This window comes from Neodiprion pinetum, chromosome 4, assembly GCF_021155775.2.
Source record: "Neodiprion pinetum isolate iyNeoPine1 chromosome 4, iyNeoPine1.2, whole genome shotgun sequence".
Lineage (NCBI taxonomy): Eukaryota > Metazoa > Arthropoda > Insecta > Hymenoptera > Diprionidae > Neodiprion > Neodiprion pinetum.
This window is the reverse complement of record NC_060235.2, coordinates 32,213,973-32,235,804: the sequence shown is the minus strand read 5'-3', so window position 1 is coordinate 32,235,804 and position 21,832 is coordinate 32,213,973. Positions and strand designations below refer to the sequence as shown.

At 37.2% G+C, this 21,832-nt stretch overlaps 1 protein-coding gene and 1 long non-coding RNA gene across 15 annotated transcripts in view; one reads left to right on the top strand and one right to left on the bottom strand.

Moving 5' to 3' along the window:
• Positions 1 to 21,832, top strand: part of LOC124216790 (HEAT repeat-containing protein 5B) — a 75,746-nt gene that overhangs the window by 40,338 nt on the left and 13,576 nt on the right. For 9 of the 14 annotated variants that reach the window (XM_046621741.2, XM_069135239.1, XM_069135240.1 and 6 more), the window contains 4 exons: positions 19,196 to 19,373; positions 21,114 to 21,325; positions 21,422 to 21,569; positions 21,660 to 21,770. In XM_046621741.2, the coding sequence (XP_046477697.1) occupies positions 19,245 to 19,373; positions 21,114 to 21,325; positions 21,422 to 21,569; positions 21,660 to 21,770 (600 nt within the window). In that variant the 5' untranslated portion in view covers positions 19,196 to 19,244. Of the gene's footprint in view, positions 1 to 135; positions 481 to 1,128; positions 1,296 to 9,346; positions 9,395 to 17,769; positions 17,790 to 19,195; positions 19,374 to 21,113; positions 21,326 to 21,421; positions 21,570 to 21,659; positions 21,771 to 21,832 lie in introns of those variants that run through there. The other 5 variants (XM_046621742.2, XM_069135242.1, XM_046621740.2 and 2 more) reach the window with 4 other exon arrangements.
• Positions 1,167 to 4,861, bottom strand: LOC138190813 (uncharacterized). Its single transcript, XR_011176901.1, has 2 exons — positions 3,718 to 4,861; positions 1,167 to 1,930 (listed from the first exon to the last, which is right to left on the bottom strand). It is a non-coding gene; the product is annotated as an uncharacterized lncRNA (long non-coding RNA).

Here is a 21,832-nt window from a genome sequence, read left to right as displayed (position 1 = left end):
CCGGTCGGCTCGTTTGTTATTTTGAAAAATTCTTCTCGTCTCTGCCCTTCGCGCCGTGAGTGGCCGCCGTTGTCAACGGTCGGCGTGGTGGGGGACGGCCGCGGTCGTCGCGATCGGTTCGGAACGGATCGGCGAGGAAACCGCTCACGGTGGACCAACGCCGATCGGCGACCGTCGCCTCGCCTCGGCGCGGACAGTGAGACGCCGTCCGTTCCTACAGCGGGATATCTGCACGCCGCTGAGGACCTTTCGCCGACGATTTTTCGCCGGGAGTCCATGCCAGGAATCGATCGACAGTGGGGCGCGCGATCCTCTCACGTACATGTTAGCTATCGATTTATGAGCGGCATGTCCGCTTGAGGTCGGCTACTGCGATCGCTACTGCGGATGTTGCTCTTGAACTGTAATTGTCGTACAGCGTATGTAGAGTATTTTTGGACCAAAGATGACGGTATATAATGAGACTTTTTCATCCTATAGGTAAATTTTTACTTCTCTCATTTTGACAGTAAATTAATGAGCGAATGAACTAATGGATGTATGAAACGAGGAATCGATACGGTTGATCTAGCAATCTAATAACCTGATAACTACTTTTAATTATAATGTAAATATGTAAAAGTACGGCGTATTGGAGGGTGTATAGATTTTTTTGTCGCAATTTCTGATCAACCGATATACGAAACGTTTCTTTATCGACTTGACAATATACCTACCGATGTCGTTCTTACTATTTAAAATCCTTCGACGCGGAAGACACGAATATAAAACGCAAACGCAAAACAGGTTAGAAAAAATAGTAGAATTTATGATAGGTTGGTTTGAACAATTTTTTGACTATCCGTTACTTCGTGTGTATTCATTTATGTTATACCGTTCACCAAACTTAGAATGCTTATAATTTTATGATAAAGTATCACCGTGTATTTATTCCACATGACTTGACGCTCTCAAACGGAGTTGTGTAGTTACAAGAATTACGACACGACTACCAAAATATATAATATATGATTAAAAAATAATCAACTGATCTATTATAATCTGGTTTTTTATACAGTTTTTCTTTGTTTTTCTTTTGCTCTCTCTTTCTCTCTTTTAGTGATCTCTTTTTTCTTAATTATTTCACAGATTTCACATGGCACTGTAGATATCTTTTTTAAACGCCGTAAATCATATAGAGGAGTCTTTTCGCTAGCTGAAAAACGAAGCCGAAACCATGAAACTAAAATAAAAAGACAGAACGAAACTACAAAAACGAACGGAAGAAGAAGACGTGAGCCGTGTGATATTCTGAGGCGAGTACCTTCTGCATCGTTGCAAATTTTTACCCAAACCGTAATTATAAGTCCCATACTCAACATCCTTGAAATATTACGTATATATTCATGAGACGTATAAAGCTTTGCTATTATGATTTTTATTTAACTCTCAGCTTTACAGTGAAAAAATGTGTCTCAATTACGTACATGTATAATTATGTCCTTATATATGTGAAAGTATAAAAATTATATAGAAAAAATTTACAGCCAATAGTAATTGGCGCGAACCAAAATATCACAGTTACATCATAAACTTACGTTTCACCTCGAACGTGGAAGTTCGATTTCAACTCGAATGAACTATTTTTAGTCTCACCCGCCTTGTTTCCAGTTTCAAGTCATGCTTTTGGCGGTACAATAGCTACTTTAATCGATATCGAGTGATTCACGATATAACAGGATCGAAATGCACTCGTTTAAAAAAAAATAGAAAGAAAGAAGTAAAAACACAAGTCTGAGAGTGGAAAATATGTACGTTTTTATATACAAACAATATTTCAAATCGTGGCACAGTTGATTTATTGTTAGGTTTTTTGTCATGAAAAAATCCATGCTGCTTAGTCCAAATGCCAGTAGCCCCTGTGCTGATTCTCAAATGCAAATTGTTATCCCTGGAAAAAACATTGTCACCAATGATTGCGGTGTCAAGGCATCGTCAACGAATGATGGTTGCTTGCAAAAAATGGTTGACAGTAAAGTTAAGTGCGCGAATAATAACCACTGTCTATTAATTGCTAACACAATGTAGCAGCAGAAGCAGGTAAATATACGCGTCATTGAATTTTAAGTAAAGATTCCATTTGAATAATTGCAGGACAGCGATTGCGTAAAACTTGCGTTAAGTAAATGATTGCAAATAATTCTAAGAAAATTCTACAATTCTTATTTCTTCCTTGGGACATTGCAATAATAAAATAAATTTATACTTTGCATTGATTTATCGTTACTTTCAATTGATTTGCACAGAAAACAAATATTGTTGTGTAGTAACGATATGTCCTAGAAATTTCCCGCAATTTCGGGCGGCTGCAATTGAATTCAGACATGATTTGCAGAACGATATCGAAGAATGTACAAATGGTAAGAATGGCCGTACAAAACGCGAGGCGTTACTTTCATAACTAGGCCACCCTCCATATGAAGCGTGACCGTTTTCGTTGCTGTCGATCCCATACGCGTCATACTTTGCTGACACGCGAGGTCCAAGGTAAAACTATTTGTCGGTACACTCACATCAGGGGCGAAAGGTAGCACTTATATTTTCTCGTCGGTATCAATTACATGTATCCGCGAAGAACGTACAGAACCCAAAGTTTCAGCAAACTAATCTTTGGCATATTTTATACGACCTTTCGCTCCGTGTATCGTGTGCGAAATTAAGATGATTCCGAAAAACTAGGTAGACAGAAATAACATTCGTTGAAACATTTCAATTCAGTATCTCCGAGTGAAAATCTTATTGCAATTCTGCGAAGCCAGTTTACAAAGTAGTTGCACGTCGTTATAATTATACTTCAACCGACATTATCGTATATAACATACGCGTACGATCAATTACCATTCACCGGCATTTGATACCGATGGAACGAGATTTTCTACAGTAAGCTTTCAGTTGGGATTTATCACGTGTTTGTACCTTGCAATGACATCGTTTTGCAGTATAACAGCGATGAAAACTAAATACACTGGGTATACTGAATCTTAAAATTGTTCACACGGTTTTGAGTGGGTGGATCTAACTAAAAAGTTGGACTCACCGAACCATTGATCTTTCGCGAATCTGTAGCTACAGATAACGATGCACCGTGAATCACAAAAAATTGAACAATATTCAGGTTAAGGCATAATGGAATTGTAAATAATTTATTAGAGCCCTATGCAATGGCGGTGTTAAATAACAGTTTCGATCAGCATTCGGCTGACTTCAATTATACGCGAGTAAATAACCCCTCGGACTCGAGGCGTTTACGATTTGCTTCCTTTGTTTATGCAGTGCGTCGTGCATTCGCCAGGGCCTAATTAGAGAGTCGGCGACATCTTGGTTGTCGGTATGAGAAAAAGAGAAAAAGGATGTATGAAAAAAAAATTGTAATCTTGTGCCCGGCAATAAATTTCGGAATGAGAACTGGTTGGTCAAGCATGTATGGGAGGTGTAACCAAACTTTGCCGGTCACCCGTTCCCGCTTTTACAAGCCTCAATTTTACAATGAAATGTGTGGAACTTGTTTGGCATACTCTAAAAATATACGCGGCTAGGCTAATTGCTTGAACATCTAATTTTGCTAAAAATTCGGAATTTCTATTCGTTTTGTTATTTCCTTTTGTATCATCCGTTGTCATTGTATCGTAAACTTTTTATAAAAACGACTTGGGATCATTTCACTAGTTTATTACTTACGTTTATTCCCGATGCACAATGCAAACATTTTTATTGTTTAGCGAGAACTTGTGTAACATAATGTATTCGTGATGAAACTTTTTCACCAGGTGTTGTAACGTCTGTTATCGAAAATAACAACAGGTATAGACGGCTCCGAACTTCTTCCAGCGTGAAATCTTCTTCTTTCTCGCCGTTTTCCATGTGCCCGAATTTGCAAATCAAAAAGCATTTCTGCGGAAAGGCGAGTCTCACACATACGTCATTTGGTAAATTGTCTTCGCGATGTTTTTATTATTGCTAGTGTTTTCTACTACAGTGCCAACGGGTGCAGGATAAATTTGCGTGTTTTATGGTAATCGAGGCATGTCAAATATTGACTCTAGCGATCAATGGTATATTAGTAAAATTTCACGCATACTGTACAAGCTGCATGATTTTTTGCTTCTACGTTTATAAAAACGGTCGAAACACTTTTATCCCAAATATAACATATCCATGTTCCGATATAAAAATATGGAAACAGCTGCGGCGTTTGAATTTGTCCGAACTGCAAATCCTTCAGTATACAAGTTGTACCTGTGTACCGAACCCTGGCGGGTTTCATTATCTTCGACGTGAAGTCGACGTATTCCCTTTTCTCTATAGTCGTCCTCCACGACTCGAAGTACAGCCAGACAGCCTTTAGCTCTGGACAATAAACGTGTACTTTGGTGTGGTCCTTTTTACCGGGATCTTCGAACACTGCTTGCAGTCGTAGCATTGAAACTGACATTGAAACTGGTCTCTCTGAGGCCGGCGCAGCTTTCAGGTTTCCTATTATGGTAGATACGTAAGGGAACGCACAGGCAATTTTACAGTCACCTCGATCTTGCAGTATGCGATTTTTTTAAATGCAGTACAAGAGCTCTTTCTTGCCCCTTGTGTATTTCAAATGCAGAAAGTATCTCTCGTCCAATCGTTAATTAAACAGTTAATCAAGCGACCCGTACTTGACTCTCGCGGCAAGGCAAGGACGGTACCTTCTTCAATTTGAATAAATACCAATACCCACACGTAGTTTTACTATTCTTTGATTCATTTCTTCGACGAGTTACAGTGACGTTGGTATATTAATAAGCTAAACCTACAACGTACCTGAGAAACCTATTAAACAATACCGAAATCCTCTTAATAGTAGCAAAAAAAAAAAAAATTAACACAAATAATGCTTACGTCTGGCTGTTGTTTTTAAGAAAAAATTTTTCGCCAAATCAAAACTGGTACGCTACAACGAATTGTGCAATGGTCGTAATATTGTTGACGCACGAAAGGTTATTTATTTTGACTACTTTTTCTACGATTCACGTATAACAACATACGATAATGAAGAATTAAAAACTTTTATCGGCAGGCATGCATTCATTGTCAGACGGGCTTCATTTGTCCTCGATCAGCCAAACAAGAGATTTGTCTGATGGACCTGCTCACAGACGACGGTCAGCTCTTGATAGACAGCCGATTGCACAGGTTCATTATAATTACTTGCGTAATTTTTTCGTTTTTCTTTCTTTTTGCTTCTTTCTTTTTTTTTCTTTTTTTTTTTCTTATTACCAACACGCACGTCACACACCGACACGGGAAAACCATACTTTGGTACTTACCTTCACAACTCTTGCCCTTCGTTCTAATTTCGGATGTAAATATTCTTAATATAAGCCGACTAATGAAACGCGACCATCGTCACTGCATATATCCGTCTTAATTATTGCGCCACGTATGTCTGCCCTTTTTACCGTGCTCCGGTGAACCGTAGGTACCGTTCCGTCGTACGGATGTCTTGACACGCATCTTCTTTATTTCGTCGTTACCGTCGTTTCGGCAGCTATGATCCTGAGATCCGAGTTGTCGAACAATATAGAGACCTACGTATGAGGTTTACAGTTGTACAGTTTACGGTCCTCGTTACTTACCTTTATTTGCATGTTACCCAATTCTTCCGACTTTTTGACGTGTGGCCGTAATTATTAGTTTCATTATGTCCACGTCGCCAATCAATTTTCTTCATCTTATACGACAAGCTCTGCGTCTCAGCATCCTTGACGTCAAGACTAAGCCGACTCGTATCGCGAGGATGAACTGGGAGTCGCATTTTACCATATCACACGGCGTATATTTATGTAGGTACTTAATTTATGGTTAGATACATCCGTCGGTTAAACTTTTCTTCGTGTTTATTCAAGGCTCTAATTACTTAACCGCAGTGAATAATAATTTCCGGCCACAATACAACGGCGTGACGTCCGTTATCAAAAAATTATATAAATCAGCTTGCGTAGGCAATATCGAGTTGTCTGCGTCAATCATTCGTGATTTTTAGTGGCGGTATGTGGCTTCGGGGTCATCTAATGTTTTTACCGTGTGCATTGTATTGTGCTCGACGAATTTACACTCGAGTTACGTATTATTGCACGCGTGTGAAAATCTTTCGGCATTCCGATTAAAGTCTTCACGTCAAATTGATTTTGCTTTAGTCGGTATTCATTGTTCCTGACCATAGCATACGCGTGTCATTCCATATACGGCTTGATAATAATCCGAAACTCGAACCACCGCGCCTAATGAAACGTGAAGAAGTTTTTTTATTAGATTCTAGAAAATCTTTATTCGTGAATATTTTATCAACCTGTTTTCTTATCTTAATCTTCTTCTCTTTCCTTTTCTTCGTCTTTCTACTGCAGGCTTGACGTCAAGCGCGCTTTTGCACGCGTATCCGGGACGATCTCCATTTTTTTTCTTGTATAATTAAATATAACTAACTGAAAAAACGGAGGACTTCAACTTGCTTCGAAAAGTCATGGCTTTCATTTTTTTTTTTTTTTCATACCATATACGTGTATATGCATGCGAGTGTTAAAGTTTTAGATGCATGGCATCTATGAAATAAAATTCACGAAATAGTTGATATATTTTACGGGTGTTTCTAAAAATAAGTAAAAAAAAAGTTTCTCACGTACAATTCGATGCAACGACCAATGTTTTCGGATGGCAGTATAAATTCTATGAACACCTCAAATCGGTTCTCGTTGCATCACTTGCACAGTGTGTCATTACAGGTTGAAACAATTTCTCGCAATATTCTATAGAAAATTGTAAAAAGACAATGGTGAAACGTGACGTAGCGACCTAAATTGACGAAAAGTATTTTCAATTGCTTGTACTACTCGTAATTACGCCTTTTAAAATTGCATAATCATCTTGACTTTCTGCTCGAGCGTATAAAAAACTGACGGAAGAAAATGCGTAAGAGACTGCAGAAACAATAATATATACAAGTACAAAATATACAAGATCGAGAAAAACGGTGGTTTAGAAAAAATGTTAATACTAATGGCAGGATTGAACAAAACAACACGGAGATACCCTCATCTCGACTTATTATACGTGGCAAACTTTAGTGTTCGCGAATAGATTAAGTTTTTCTTACATCCCATGCGTGATTTTACTCATTCTTACCGTGTGATCTTAATTGATGCTTATCCCGAGCTTCGTATATATTTGCATTTTATTACGGTAAGGCGGCATTCCTCGCATCTAAAAAACAAAGCGTAGAAAATTGCCGTACGAGAAGTAGTACGTGAAAATTTTGGTGTAAATATAATCAGATAAGCTTTGCCTAACGTAATAGTTCAAACGATTTCATTTGGATTCATATGGATTCACGTATAGGATAGCCATAATCTGCAGTGCTGAAAGTGTAGTAATTTGGAAAATGAAAGAGATTTTAAGTGTATGTTATTTATTAGAATTTTATTTTTGTATTCTTTTTTTTTCTCGGAATTTGGAAAGGTGCTATAATCAAACGCAGTTTGCATGAACGATAATTGTTCATTGGAAATCGCTGCGAGGATGTTAGCATGCGAATATTCAATCGTCCATTATGTGTGGAAAAGAAAATAAATAGTTACGAGCCTTATTAACAGCGTGCTTCAGGAGATGGTACTTTACAACGTATTAGTGCTTGTGAAAAACACGTTGGTCGAAATTTTTTTTCCCATACCCCATCATGGCGGTCTCAATCATCATTCAACAACTAACCTCCAAGCATAATGCATCACGCGAGGCAAGAAATATTTCCGGGATTAGGGAGTTCAACGGATGATTTTTTTTTTTTTTTTTTTCACTACAACTGAAGTTGGCTAAATTCACCAGTAATAAATTGCAATTAATTTTCTTTTTACCTTGTCCCCTGTTCTTTGTTTCATGGAGTATTACAATTGCGATTAGTATTAGTACTATTAGTACAGATACTTTAATCGTGCAACTCCAACGAACCTGACTATCATTGCGTAATTATGTATGAATGATTAAGCAATAAATATTGATCGAATTAAATTAGCTGAATTCCTCAGGCACGTTGCATATTTGCGTAATAATTTCTTGGATATTTTATTTTTCATCACCTCCGTATTCTTTGAAGTTATTAACTTTTAGCTGGCGCGTTTATCAGGCGTAACATTGCTGGCACTTTTGGGTCGATTAAAATTAAAAAATATCATGGCGAGGTTTTTTTATCTTATAAAAGACACTCGAGTGAATAACCCGCAAAAAAAAATTCAAGTAAAAGCATTAAATTTCTTAGTTACGGCCAGCAATTTTCGGTCGGGGTCTACAACGACCCCAAGGTACCAGCAATATTATAACAGATAAAGGTGCCGGCTAGAGGTTAATTGATATCTGCAATATTAATAGACACGGGCTCATAGTTGATTCCAGTTATCGCGTCAAGTTTTACTCGCTTACAGATGCAGATAAAACGATTTACGATCCTGATGTGCGAAACCGACCGCCGCGCAACAGTGACAATAACGCGTGTATAAAAAAAATTCTGCACTACCAGGAAGAATGCGTTAGCCTCGCGGGGTTGATTATGTGTCTACATGCCATAAAATGAATGAGGTAAAAACTAGTCGAAGGATAAACCTTCTTCGCGAGTTTTTCAAGTGCGCTTCTGTCGCTAAATACAGGTACATCGTAGCTTATAAATATCTGCAAAAATGCAGAAAGTGCAGGTCAATTTTACTCATTCGATATTTACGATATGCAATCATCGGTAGTTCGACGAATGCGGAAGACTTTTGAATCCCTCCCAATTATTCCTTGAATTAATGGGATTTGTATGACTGTAAAAGAAGCCCTCGCCCGACGTCGATTTATGCGACCAAGATAACTGAGAGAACCCGAACCTCACTCTCGTACATTTGGCGAACACGATCTGAGGGGGGGTACGCAGAATTTCGCACTACGCATTTGCAATGGCCGCGGATGATCAGGCCAGCGTTTATTACACGCGGTTTTATTCCCGCGTTTATACGAGGCTTAACGCTATCTCTTCTTGTCATTGTACGGGCATGCCAATATAATATATGTATATTGTGTATGCATATACATATATTTATAATAGTCTCGGTAGCGAGATGATATGTAAATCATTAATATAAAATTCCTGTTTTGTATTATGATATAATCAGCTTGTTGTGTTTTGTGCAGCTGGAACGCGTTTCCTATAATTTTATATGAGTTTCAAGCAGTATTCCAACGTCATATTTAATACGCATATGCGTACTTTTTCATTTCATGCCTTCATCCACTTTTAATTTCGTTTCGAAGTGTGAGAGTCGCCGTCGAATGATGTGCTATTGAGGTTTTCATACACACGGTATGTATTGTTTGATCTTGAAAACAAATCAGAGGGTACAGATAACTCATTGTGTCGGTTTTTTGTACTTTCGCATTATTATATTTTTCCATTACTTTGCACTTCTGCCCAAGATACATTATGTATCCTGTATACTCGAGGTTCGGGAATAAAATTCGCGAGGCGAAAATTCGGCGAAGACCACGTCGTCATGCTGCGGCAAAAAAAAAAAAAAAAACCAGTTTTCGTTGGAATGTATAGGTCGGCACATCATACTATTTAACAGTTTTATTTATTCATCAACATGATTAGAATACAGTAAAATTGCGTGGAAATATTTGAATTTGATACGGTGTAGAGGGGCGATCCAGGCTTTTCAGCTGCAAACCAGAGGGGAGAAAATATGATTCTTTTACTTATTACTTTCTTCGCTACATTGCATTTTTGACAATAACAAAACACGCCTGTAGATGACTAAATTATAAACTTATAGCTATTACAGCTGCGTTATAATATTTTTATTTTGCGAATGAAGGGGAAAATATTGAAAAATAATGTAGAGACTGCGGTCGTTGTCATCTGGCGTGAGAATCGTATAAATTGAACACTACAACAATGCCGCTGAGGAAATAAAGATACAAAAATAACAATTGCGTGGATTGTCATTCATAAACCGGATTTACCTGTGAAAAATATAGTTGAAAAGAAAAAAAAAAAAAAGAAATCAACATTCGATCGTATTTTACCGAATGTTGTCAAAAAATACACGCAAAACGATTCATAATTGTATGATATCAACAACAGCCTCAGTTCCCTCGCAGGTAACTAGGAATATCGGTACGTATAAGAAGTCTTCCCAATTCGTGTCACATTTCTAAAAAGTATGAGTTATAACACGTATGCGTATCCGCGTGATGCGGGAACCTCATTCTACGCGTATATTTTAAGTATCGTCGTTATCCGAACGTAATGTATTACCTACCGACTATTCAACTATAACCATTTCTGATTGTTTGAAAAATATCGTTCGTTACGAATCTGCTGAATATATATTCACGAAAGTCGTAGAGCACGTACGTAATATTTCGCTATTTTAGACGAACAAATTATAAGCCGTGTAATATCACGCGTGTAAGAAGAGATATGGCAAACGATATTACAAATCGCTACAATCGCGAATTTTTGCGGATGAGTTATCGCTGGTCAACGGTGTCGGGCACTGTCCAGTCTTGTTTTCTCTTTGCCAGCGTCGCGTGTGATAAATATCGTCCGAAATTCACTCGTTTAATCATAGAACAGAAAAATATGCGCGATGACTATAAATGTGTCGGCGATTGGTGAATTTATTATTCTAGGTGGTCGGAAACGGCGTATAATTACGATCGTGATAACGAGACACGGTATTTGACGTCGGTAGGAAAGCACTCCGGGCTGAGTAACGATGACAAGGGCGTAACCCTGATCGTATGTTTCCAAAATCCTTCCGAAGTATTTGAAAGACGTATCGTAAGCAGCGCGCCAAGTTTTACCCTGCGAATGAACACCGCCACCTTACATTACTTCTCTCTTTTTGCCGAATTTACATACTTTACGTATCACAAATATCCATTACTAAAAATTTATATCCATGTTTTTCTTCACCGATTCTTTTCTTACACGCAGTAATTTTATTTGTATTATTTCTTTCAATTGGTATTCCTTTTTTTCAATGTATTTATTTATAATGATGTTCAGCTTGCGCATTGCAAGGAATTCTCTGACAATGTGTACTTGTAAGATTTACACAAGCGTTGTTGATAAGATTGTAAACTTCAAACTAGGTATTTTTGAGAACAAATCTGCAGCCATTGTCATACTGTTAAATTACTATATAACAAAGTTTACGGTGGGTCATTCAATGTCCAGAGTGGTTGATCGTTGTAACCTTGTTATATGGTTACATGTATATACGAAAGTTTCTAGAACAAAGCCGCTACAAAAAAAAAAAATTGCACGTTCATTCGACCAAGTGTACATTGGACGACTGAAAATAATAATGATGATGAAAATAACAATAAATATAACAAAAATGGATCTAAGATAAATTTGCAAATGAGTAAATCTCCGAATCAGCATTAATAAGTAATTAGCAAGGAAATATTGTACTGACGCAGTCATGTAACCCCCGGGCATTGAGTCTAAAAAAAATATATATCTTCTCGAATTTTTTTTTTTTTCTTTTTTCCATCAGTCGTTTTCTTTCCACACTCGGCAGCTATGCTACCGTGAAACTTGTTTAGTAGGCTACTGACGTACGTCTTTAATACATATGAACGTTAAGACGATGTTCATAATTTGTTCCCGCGTGTGATATCCGTTACAGGCATATTTCTCTGTTTACTTCACCGGGTGCTGATTGTAATTCTGAAATACCGCATGATTAACAAGAAAAATACTACGCATATAAAATATACGGGAAATTGGCTAGACTTATTGGCAGGTCCGCAGGTTGTCGTGCCGCTACTTAGTCATTGTAATAATTACGAATGAGTAACCAAAATATTTTGAATCGATTCTATTCGCGTGGATTATGTATTAAGTGTGAACGAGTATGCAGCGGAAAGAAATAAGATATGAAAAATAGATAAAAATAGTCGCAAAATTTGTCCGTACAAAGTATATAATTACAGATAACTGTATATCGATATCCATGTAATATTGGGATAATAATATTTCGTAATATACATGTTAGTTTTAGTACATTGTTATTAGTTGCAAATGTTTGAATTTTTTTTTTCTTTCGCACATTACAGATTCCAGGCAAGAATCAGATGTTAAACATTTTATGGCTGAGCAGGTGCGCAGATGTAGTTTATGCTTGTGTACGTCAACCAACGACCCGGGCTATAATTTATTTTCATTTCAGAAACCAGTTTCGCTGGCGTGTGATTTGCAAAGGGCAAATGAACACGTTTGAATATCTTTGTCTGATATTATATTATATATTGCAGGGATGGAAGAAAAATAAAAATAAAATAAATACGTAATTTTTGTTGCATAAATTGCTCAATGGTTGTAAAATAATCGTAAACATGGTAACAACCGCAAGAACACTTCAAAGCTCGCGTTTGTTTGTTTAATATCGCAGCTCGACAATGTTACTCGAAAATTTTGCTCATCCATTTCAAACGTTCACAAAGGCATATCTCTTATTTTCCCCCCGACGATTTTGACGGTCAGACAGTTTTCCGCTTTCACCCCTTTGTCTTCCATTCTCCCGCAAGTTTCAAAATTGCACCTCTATGTAGATACGTAGGTATATTTGTGTGCACTTACGGCTGGATAGCGTTGTGTTTGTCTCCCTCCAGAGCAAGAATGCTTTGTTTCCGTAGTCTGAGTGTTTAAAGCGCAGACGAATGAAGGGTTGCGCGACACGTCTGAGTATCTATATGCGAGAATCTTCTGTGCACGGAACCCCGAGTCTTGAATTGCGGAACCGTACAATAAAAGTGCGAAATGGATCTACGCTCGTATAGCCGGGATGATTTTTTACGTGCGCGCTCGTTTGAAAAGCGTCGTCTGTTTAATTTCCGTCATTAGATTTCACTGCTTCTTTGGTCTGATGTGGCTCTGGAATGATGAAAATAATTGTTGAGAAAAGATTTGTACAATTCCATTCGTACATTCCGTAATGTAGCCTCGAACGAAGCTCGTATAATCAGTATTTATTAAAATTACACCATTCGGTATACCGATATTATATACGTATTTGTTTTTGCTCTTAAGACTGGAATCCTTGACGAAGATAATGTGGTCTCCGTATATTTTTTCGATGCGAATGTATGTGCGTGTGTGTTAGATTGCTTCAAAAAATAATTGATCTAGTTTTTCGATCCTCCACTTCGTGAAATCATAGTTTTTAACGTAATATTGGACCTCGTGGAAGGAAATCGCCCTGCGATTTTTTTAAGCGGTGCCGCATCGAGATTTTTTATTCGCCATTTAATTAACACGCAAGAAATCCAATTCTGACCGTTGGCGGGGGATAATAATTGTTTTATATAACGGACGGAACTCCGTTTGGTAACATTTGAGAACTTGAGCAAATTTATTTATTGCTCAAAAAAGGTGCTTTTAAAATGGAATTACATATATTACATGTTATTACTTGTAATAATTAAAAGTAAATTTTCTAAAGTTGAAAATTAATTGAAAGACATGATTTTCTAGTGGTTGAAATGCTTTGCAAAAAGAATATACATGATGTATGTTTGGTGCGAATGAACTGCTCCGTCACGATGCCATTGCACGGTGAATGAGCATTTTATACCTAACTTGATAATTCATACACACGGTTGTGTGCAAATCATCGTGACGAGTGCCAGCGTCACTAATTGAGGGAATTATACGTTTGCATATGCCGAATCAAAATGAAACAAATAACGAAGGCGAAAGAAATTCGGTTTGTAATAATAACCCGTAACTCGACACTTGCAACATTAGGTGTATGTATATAGGCGCTAATTGAATGTATCGCGTGCAACGTAATTTTTCGCAGTATTTAGATATGTGTGAGTTTGATTTATCTTCAATATTATATGTTTATGTAGCCATAGAGAAATTAAATTTTTTTTATTCGTAAAGTTTGTTTCAAAGCTGAGCTACAGCCTTGTATTAGCTAACAACTAAATTTTATCAGTTCCTGTTGTGCTATCAATTTATTTATTAGTTATCTTTTTAGTTATTTTTATGAGTTATTTTTCAATTTCCAGACGCAAAATGTTGCGCCATCGTTTCGTTCGGCGCTGCAAACCTGTTACATTGCAATTTCTTTACCATCATTTATGCTATGCACTTTATTCTATGTTTGTTACGTTCCAAATATTAGAATCTAATTTAGTGGTTCATGCAGTATGTTGTAGATTACTTAAATGCGAATGCAAATAATATGTTTCGCACCTAAATATAATGAGGAATATTATTCATGGTGTAAATTAAGCGTAATTTTTTCATATTAGTATCCACCAACGGTAAGAATGTACACTCCGTCCATTATTATAACGTCTGAAATAGGTACACGGTGTAAAGTTTAGTAAATTCCAACACACGATACCAGTTTTCGATGTTTTACACATGCTATAAATATAATCCCATACATTAACGCGCAAGTATGATTTCATGGTAATAAATTTTGTAATTGATAAGATCGGAAATATTAGCACGGCTTGAGATTGAACGGACTGTGTGGTTTTTTTTTTTTTTTTTTGCTTTTTTTTTTAATCAGAAATTATCACGTAGTGAAAATCGATTGAATAAATGATATCGTAAATAATACCTTTTTGCACTTATGCGTACAATGAACGTATCAATTTCTTAATCAAACTTATTTAACAATATTAACCACAGTAAAAATATTATGCATTTTATCTTAAACTACTTGATGCTGCTCTTCAATTTATTTTTAGACCCGTGAGTCTGAATGTCTTAGTGTCTTGAAATTTGTTTTTTTTTTTTTTCGAATTTGCATAGCGATTCGGTGTTGTAAAAGCAAATATATATCAACGAAAACTTTTTATCGCCCCTGAACAATCACATCGCGTATACTTTGCCCCGCTGTATAAGGAACTTAGTGGAAGAGCGGCGGAATGTGGTAAATAAGAAAAAAAGGATTGGAGGGGAGGAGCGGCGGGGGTAGAGAAAAAGGCAATCGAGGACCGCATATGGAAAGGGAGCAAATTCTCGGATCCAAGAGAGAGTCTGAGATTGGAATGAAAACAAAGTTAAACCAATGACGCGATTGCGATGGATATCGAGAAAAGACAGTCAAATAATTCAAGGGCTAAATGTAATGTCGTTTTTATCGCTAACCCCCCCCCCCCCCCCCCCCTTCACCCTCTTATTATTGCGAATATCTATATATTGTACGCAAACGATGACCTTATTCAACTTGTTGGTACGCATCGGTGCTATTACACTTAATGTGTATATACGCAAGTCCAACGGCTTTTAATGAGTTATCCACCTTCGTTTTGAACCGTCTCGAAACGATAAATTTTCAAACTTGTCCGAAGATATGATTACTGGAAGATATGAATCTGGGTATCATTTATCATTATTATGTCTACAGGGTCTACAAATATACGATGTAAGCCGTATAATGAAACGCTAATTATTCAAGGCTGAATAGAGTTTTAACAAATGAACACGCACACTTGTTGAAAAAATATCTTTCATCCCGACCTGTTTTTTAATAACATAATTTAAATCCGAAGTATCATATTCGCTCTAATCGCAGTGCAAAATAATATCTGGCAAACTGTTTGTGCTGTTTTTTTTTTTTCATCACAAACTGGTCTTACCCTAAGCAAACTCTGCATCGAAATTACATGTCCGAATAGCTTTCCGTGTATCAATTGAATATGCAAATATGATTAATAAACTTATTATCGAACAATATGAAAGCTCGTTTACAAGTCATAAAGTTCAAAAATGGTAGCAACGAATTTGCAGGTAATTACAGCTTTGTTTGCAATGATGAGATTCTGATTATTCTTACAATCGATTTTATTTGCGATGGTGAAGTGCTAGCCAACTTTGTACAACATTGCCCTGCAGCGATTCAGCTTTTAGAAATTATCTTTTTCTATGAATACAGAGACTTCGTGTGACCGCTTCAGGGAAAACCTGGTCACGTTATTCATTATTAACATTAATTTTTTCTCTTCTCGCGAAAATCTGCCTCTGTTGTATGATCCGATACTTTTCGTATGAAAAATAAGATCTTGAAACTTATTAATTATATATCGTGCGTCATCACACGTTATTTCGTTTAACGTGATTAATGCATTCACAGAATAATATATGAACGCTGCAAAATATAATGAAGAAAAATTTCCTGACCAAATACTTCTGTGAGAATTCAACCTGTCGGCCTGTCAAATTCCCTATAATATATCTTGTAAAAATGTCGAGTCAGTGCCAATTATTTCACCCAAAGAATCAGAAATGTACTTCGACAACATTTCACGTATTTTTTTTTACACGTGATCTCGTAATTGGACTGAAATTGTAAAAATTGTGCGTATCAGCTTGAGTTCGATAAAAATTGGGGACTTGGTTTACTTTTCCTTCGGTTTATTCAATCAGAGAAAAATAAGGTGACAGTATTCATCCTGCAGCTTTCATACACGACCTTCAAATCAGGGGATAAGACTGTACGGAAGTGCCAAAAATCTCCTTCGAACTTTGATCGTAGTCTTGAATCGCTCATCTAGCTTTTAACCTGTCAACCTATCCATTATAGCAGCGGTCGTCATACATTGAAAAAACGCTCAAAACGCAATGACAAGACAAAGTATTGCACCTGTTTTAATTTTTTTCACTCCCGTCAAAATGTAGGATGTATTAGTTTGCAGATAAACTTCGTACCTGGTATTTTTACACGCGAACATTCCTTGCTGTTACATGTGTCAAAGTGTTTCACGAAAGCAGTCTTAGTTTTTTGTTACATCCGTATAGTTAAGATAGTATAAATATACCGCCGTCTTGTCGCAATACATTTTTTTCTCAGCCAGGATAATAATAAAAAGAGAAACGAGTACCAGAACACAAATTATCAGTATAGTTACACTTATTATAAAGTATATGAAATTACACTTGTCATAATTACGAGGTGAGCTGGCGTTTAATTGATACTAATCATGATGTAAATTAATACAAGTTTGTGGTTATTTAAATGGGTATTTATTATATAACATTACGAGTAATACTGCGATCCATTGAAAGTTATTATATAAGTATATGTACCAAACCGAATGAATATTTTGGAACTGTCGAGCGGTATTCCTTTTCCTTATTGTTTTTCAAAAATAACGCCCAAATACGATGAATTTAGAATGACTCGGGTTATTTACTATTGTAAAACCCGTTATAATCGAAAAAGACTAATCGAAGAACGCTACATTCGCAATATCTTCCACGATGTAAATATATGTTACACGCGATTAAATATTCTCAGACAAAATTCGTCCCATACTCTAAAGATTTTTATCATCTGATTTGCGAAGTTAGAGACAGATTCGGGCGTATGGCTTGCCGAATTTCTGCATGAATTTGTCAGATGACGCAACTATAATTCCACCGCATGAAATTCTGTTAGAAACATAGGTAGCCAGAGATTATCGTTACTTTGAATTTATTTTACTTTGTATTTACACCTCTAAAAATAATACTTTGCTATGAATTATCGTATCTTTGCAACGGAGTACGAATTAATGGTATATGTCGCGGAACAAGTTGAAAAGTGTCACTATATCGAATACCGCAATATCATGAGGGAGATTACGCCATTAGTTTTCGGAAAAATGTGTTGACCTTGCGGTGAACAGGATGTGTACGAAAAAAATTTGAATTCCACCTAACCTGCTGAAGGATGACGGTACGTATGATTATACTACTGTTTTTCAGAGCCGAAACTATGAATTATATACCGTTGTGTATAATCGCGCTAATTTCGCAGGCAATACATCATGCCCGTTTCGCACAACTTCGTCACACCGCTCGCTGTAATCTCACTTCAAACTTGTCTCTGATTGTATCATACAGTATATGTATACTTTCGCACCGCTTCAATGGCCACCATGGCTTTGCCGCACGTGACTTTGGACATATCCTCCGTTTTGAAAGCGGATATGAGGATCGAAATACGATATAATGTATGATTATACAAGTTAGAAAACCGAGAGACATAAGTATGAACGATAATTAAGGCGCCAATCAACCGTTAAAGACAATCTTCTCAATAAACGATAATTAAGCAAAAATCATGTATCCCTTTATCGTTTTCACGCGTAACGTTCGTTGACACGTCTCGCGTTTTAACGTTTATTGGATAAAAACAGCAACGTTTGCCTTAATGTCAAGGCTGTATACTGTATCTTTAATTTGTACATACCTACTTCTAATATCCACGATTTAGTATAAGAAGCCTCCACCATTTCAGTGTCCATAAAACCGGTTACCACTGCTCTTCCTTAAAACCATAGTTGCAGAGCTACGTGTTCGCTCCGTTCGGTCACGCAGCGTATTATCGTGCAGGAAGCTATAAACGTACAAAGCCTACACATTATTTTGGGATGAATGAGTGAGCATGTTTTTACGAGTAATTGAGACAATATTTGGCATAACTTTTATCGTTCGACAGCGTTCGGTATAGGTACGATCATTAATTAGGCACGGTGTTTTTTCCAATTGCAAATTCGAAATCATGCGAAGCAGTTTATCCCGCGCGAGCATTACAAGAGACAGGGGCTGTCTTACAAAGTGAAATAGCTGCAAAACAAATTTTGACATGCTACACTCTCTGTCACGATAACTATGCCTTACGCTATGAGAAACATAAATAAATGTATAATTGAAATGTCGCCGTACAAGTTTGTGACATTGACAAAACAGTTGACTTACAGATGTCACTTGCAGTAATTTCGCCACGTGGAATTTTTTTGTTCAATGAAATTATATACAACAAAGAGATAAACATGATTATGTTAAAAGTAACGCCTTACCTATATTTTCGTGAACTTTGATCTCTAGGGATGTAAATTTTTATAGCTATACTCTGTCGTGTAAGCAGATCGCAGAACAGATTGATGGATCGATTACACAGCTAGTCGGTGGCACGTGGCTTCCATCGTCGTTAATTATTATTCATCGTTGCTCTGTTTAGAAGTAAATAAAGTGATACGAAGCAAGATTCATCGAGTTTGATGGAAAATGATGGGGAAATTGATATCTACGTCAAGATCTCCGTGACGCTTATTCTTTACTCGGTTTCTTCTGTTACAGACGAAGAGGGTGCGTTGAGAGAGTGGACAGAGGTGGAGGGACCGTCACAATGATGGAGCTGAGTCACAGTCTCACCCTCAACGAGGATGCGCTAAATCAAATCCCAGAGGCCAAGCGGCCCGTCTTCGTATTCGAGTGGCTGCGTTTCCTGGACAAAGTCCTTGTTGCGGCGCAAAAGGTACACCAAGCGATGCCCTTAAGGGTCTTTGAAATTTTGACAAATCCTCAGAACGTGCTCGACGCTTAACGATGCTAGTTCGACAAGTGGCAAATAGTTGAGACTGTGCATCGTGGAGGCGAAAAACGTACGGAACGCAGAAAAAATAGACGTCTGTAAATCATACTTGCGTTACTCTAAAACTTTTATTGCAAAATCGAAACGCTGAAAGTCAGTAGAAGGTTGCCGAGGCAGAATAGAGTCTGCGCATCATGCGTCTATCATCATATCACGCAATCTTGCTACTTGAAAACACCGATGTGCCGATATAATATTCGTGCGAATATTACGCAATATTGTGCCGAAAAATTATCGATTTCTGCAAACGAAGTCATTCTTTAGGTGCATTCTATTACACAGCTGCGACCGCTAATTTGATGTCACTTTTTAGCGACGTTACCGAGAGGATGACCGTGATTTTTATACGGTACTTTAAAATTACATAACGCTAACTGCTGTTATCATTTCACTTAATCTTTATATAATGATAGATTACGCACTGCTCTACACGCATTGAATTAGGCACTCTTTAAAATAATGAAAGGTACCCGAAAGCGTGCATTAAATGATGATTTTGGTCGGTTGTAATGGCGTCTACATTAGATATTGTACACGCGAAAAACAAAAACGAGAATGGAATAATTTCGCTACGAAATTACAATAATGAATCGGTATGTAGAAACTCCGAAAAGATATTCAAGTCATTCCTGTACGCGCTAGAACATAATTTTTGAGCATGCACTGAAAATAATTTTACTAACGAATCTAGTTTTAAAACTGAATCAAATTTTCAGTTTGCATATTTAACTGCAACCAATTTAGTACAGCCAAATTATGAACGGTTATTTCTTACGCCATTTCGTACACATGTCTTACATATAGATATCCGCATCAACTTTCAAATTTAATTATATCAAACAGTAGCATTAATAATGAATTTGTTTACTCGGTTAATTGGTACGTATAGTAAAAACTGCTTGTCCTGCCCTGACTGTTCAATCGTTCTGACAATTTGACAGACTAACGTAATTTATTCCGCAGGACTTTCAAGCCCATCACACTGCCATTCTCTATACTTCATGGTACTGATATGTTACTTCGTATTATTCTCAAACAGTTTGATGTTTTTTTTTTTTTTCTTTTAATTTTTTCTCCCCGGTTTTTTGAAGCCGTAAAATAAATCTTAACTAATTCTTACACTTGCTTGAACTTTCGGGCACATGATATCTCAAACGATAGAGATAACATCAGTGGCAGTTCTGATTAGCAATGGACATTGACCAATACAGCTACATGTATAGCACGTAGCAAACCACTAATCTATCTCGAATTTAAATTGTCGGATAAAAAACAGTATAGAAGAAAAGAAAACAATAGGTACGGTATCTCGACGAATTACGTACTAAAGCATGCTAGAGATTAACAGGAATTACATTACACGGTACCATAAAGAAGAATTTAATGTCTAGTATTATGAACCATTAAGAAAATCGCAAGGTTCATCCGTCGAAATTTTTTACGCATCGCATATTATTTTTACCATGATAATTCCTGCCAGTCCGCATTTCATTACTCACCCTTGAATTAACGTTTGATGGTGCCGTTGCAAATATTCAAATAATACCTACGCCAATTAGAAGTTCTTTGATGCTTCTAATAAAGCTTGTCTAACACTGAAACGAACTTAACGTGACGTTGCAGAACGATATCAAGGGATGCCAACAAAAATTAGTCGAACAGCTCACAAGGCACATGCAAGGGGCTCCGGGACCACCGACCCGTCGTCTCATAGCGCGCTGCCTTGCAACCCTCTTTAGTGTTGGCGACACATTTCTGCTATTTGACACAGTAAACAAGTGCAACGATATTCTCAAAAACAAGGACGACTCTCCGAGTTTCCTGCCCACAAAATTGTAAGTTTGCATATCCAACTCTTTGAAAAAAAAAAAGAAAATTTGGAAATAAACAAACTCTGTCGAAATCGAAAACTTTTTTGTCCGCGTTTACAGAGCTGCAATTTGCTGCGTCGGATGTATGTACGAAAAATTGGGCCGCATGATGGGCCGATCTTACGAAGACACTGTTCAAATATTGATAAAATCACTCCGCTCAGCGGAGTCGCAAACCCGGATAGAAATAATGCACACTCTTGAGAAGGTAAACAATTTTTTTGTTGTGATAGAAACTACCGTAAACATTCTTACGGTACGGTTTGAAATTCATTTTGTTTCATCGCTGTGATACAAGGTGTGCGCTGGGATGGGATCTGCCATTACAAACGTCCACAAGGAAATTTACAAAGTGGCCCGACACTGCCTTACGGATAGAGTCATGGCAGTACGTTGCGCTGCTGCTAAGGTATAACCCACCTCTGACCTTGTTAATGTTAACACAATATAACGCAAAGTCAACATCAGTTT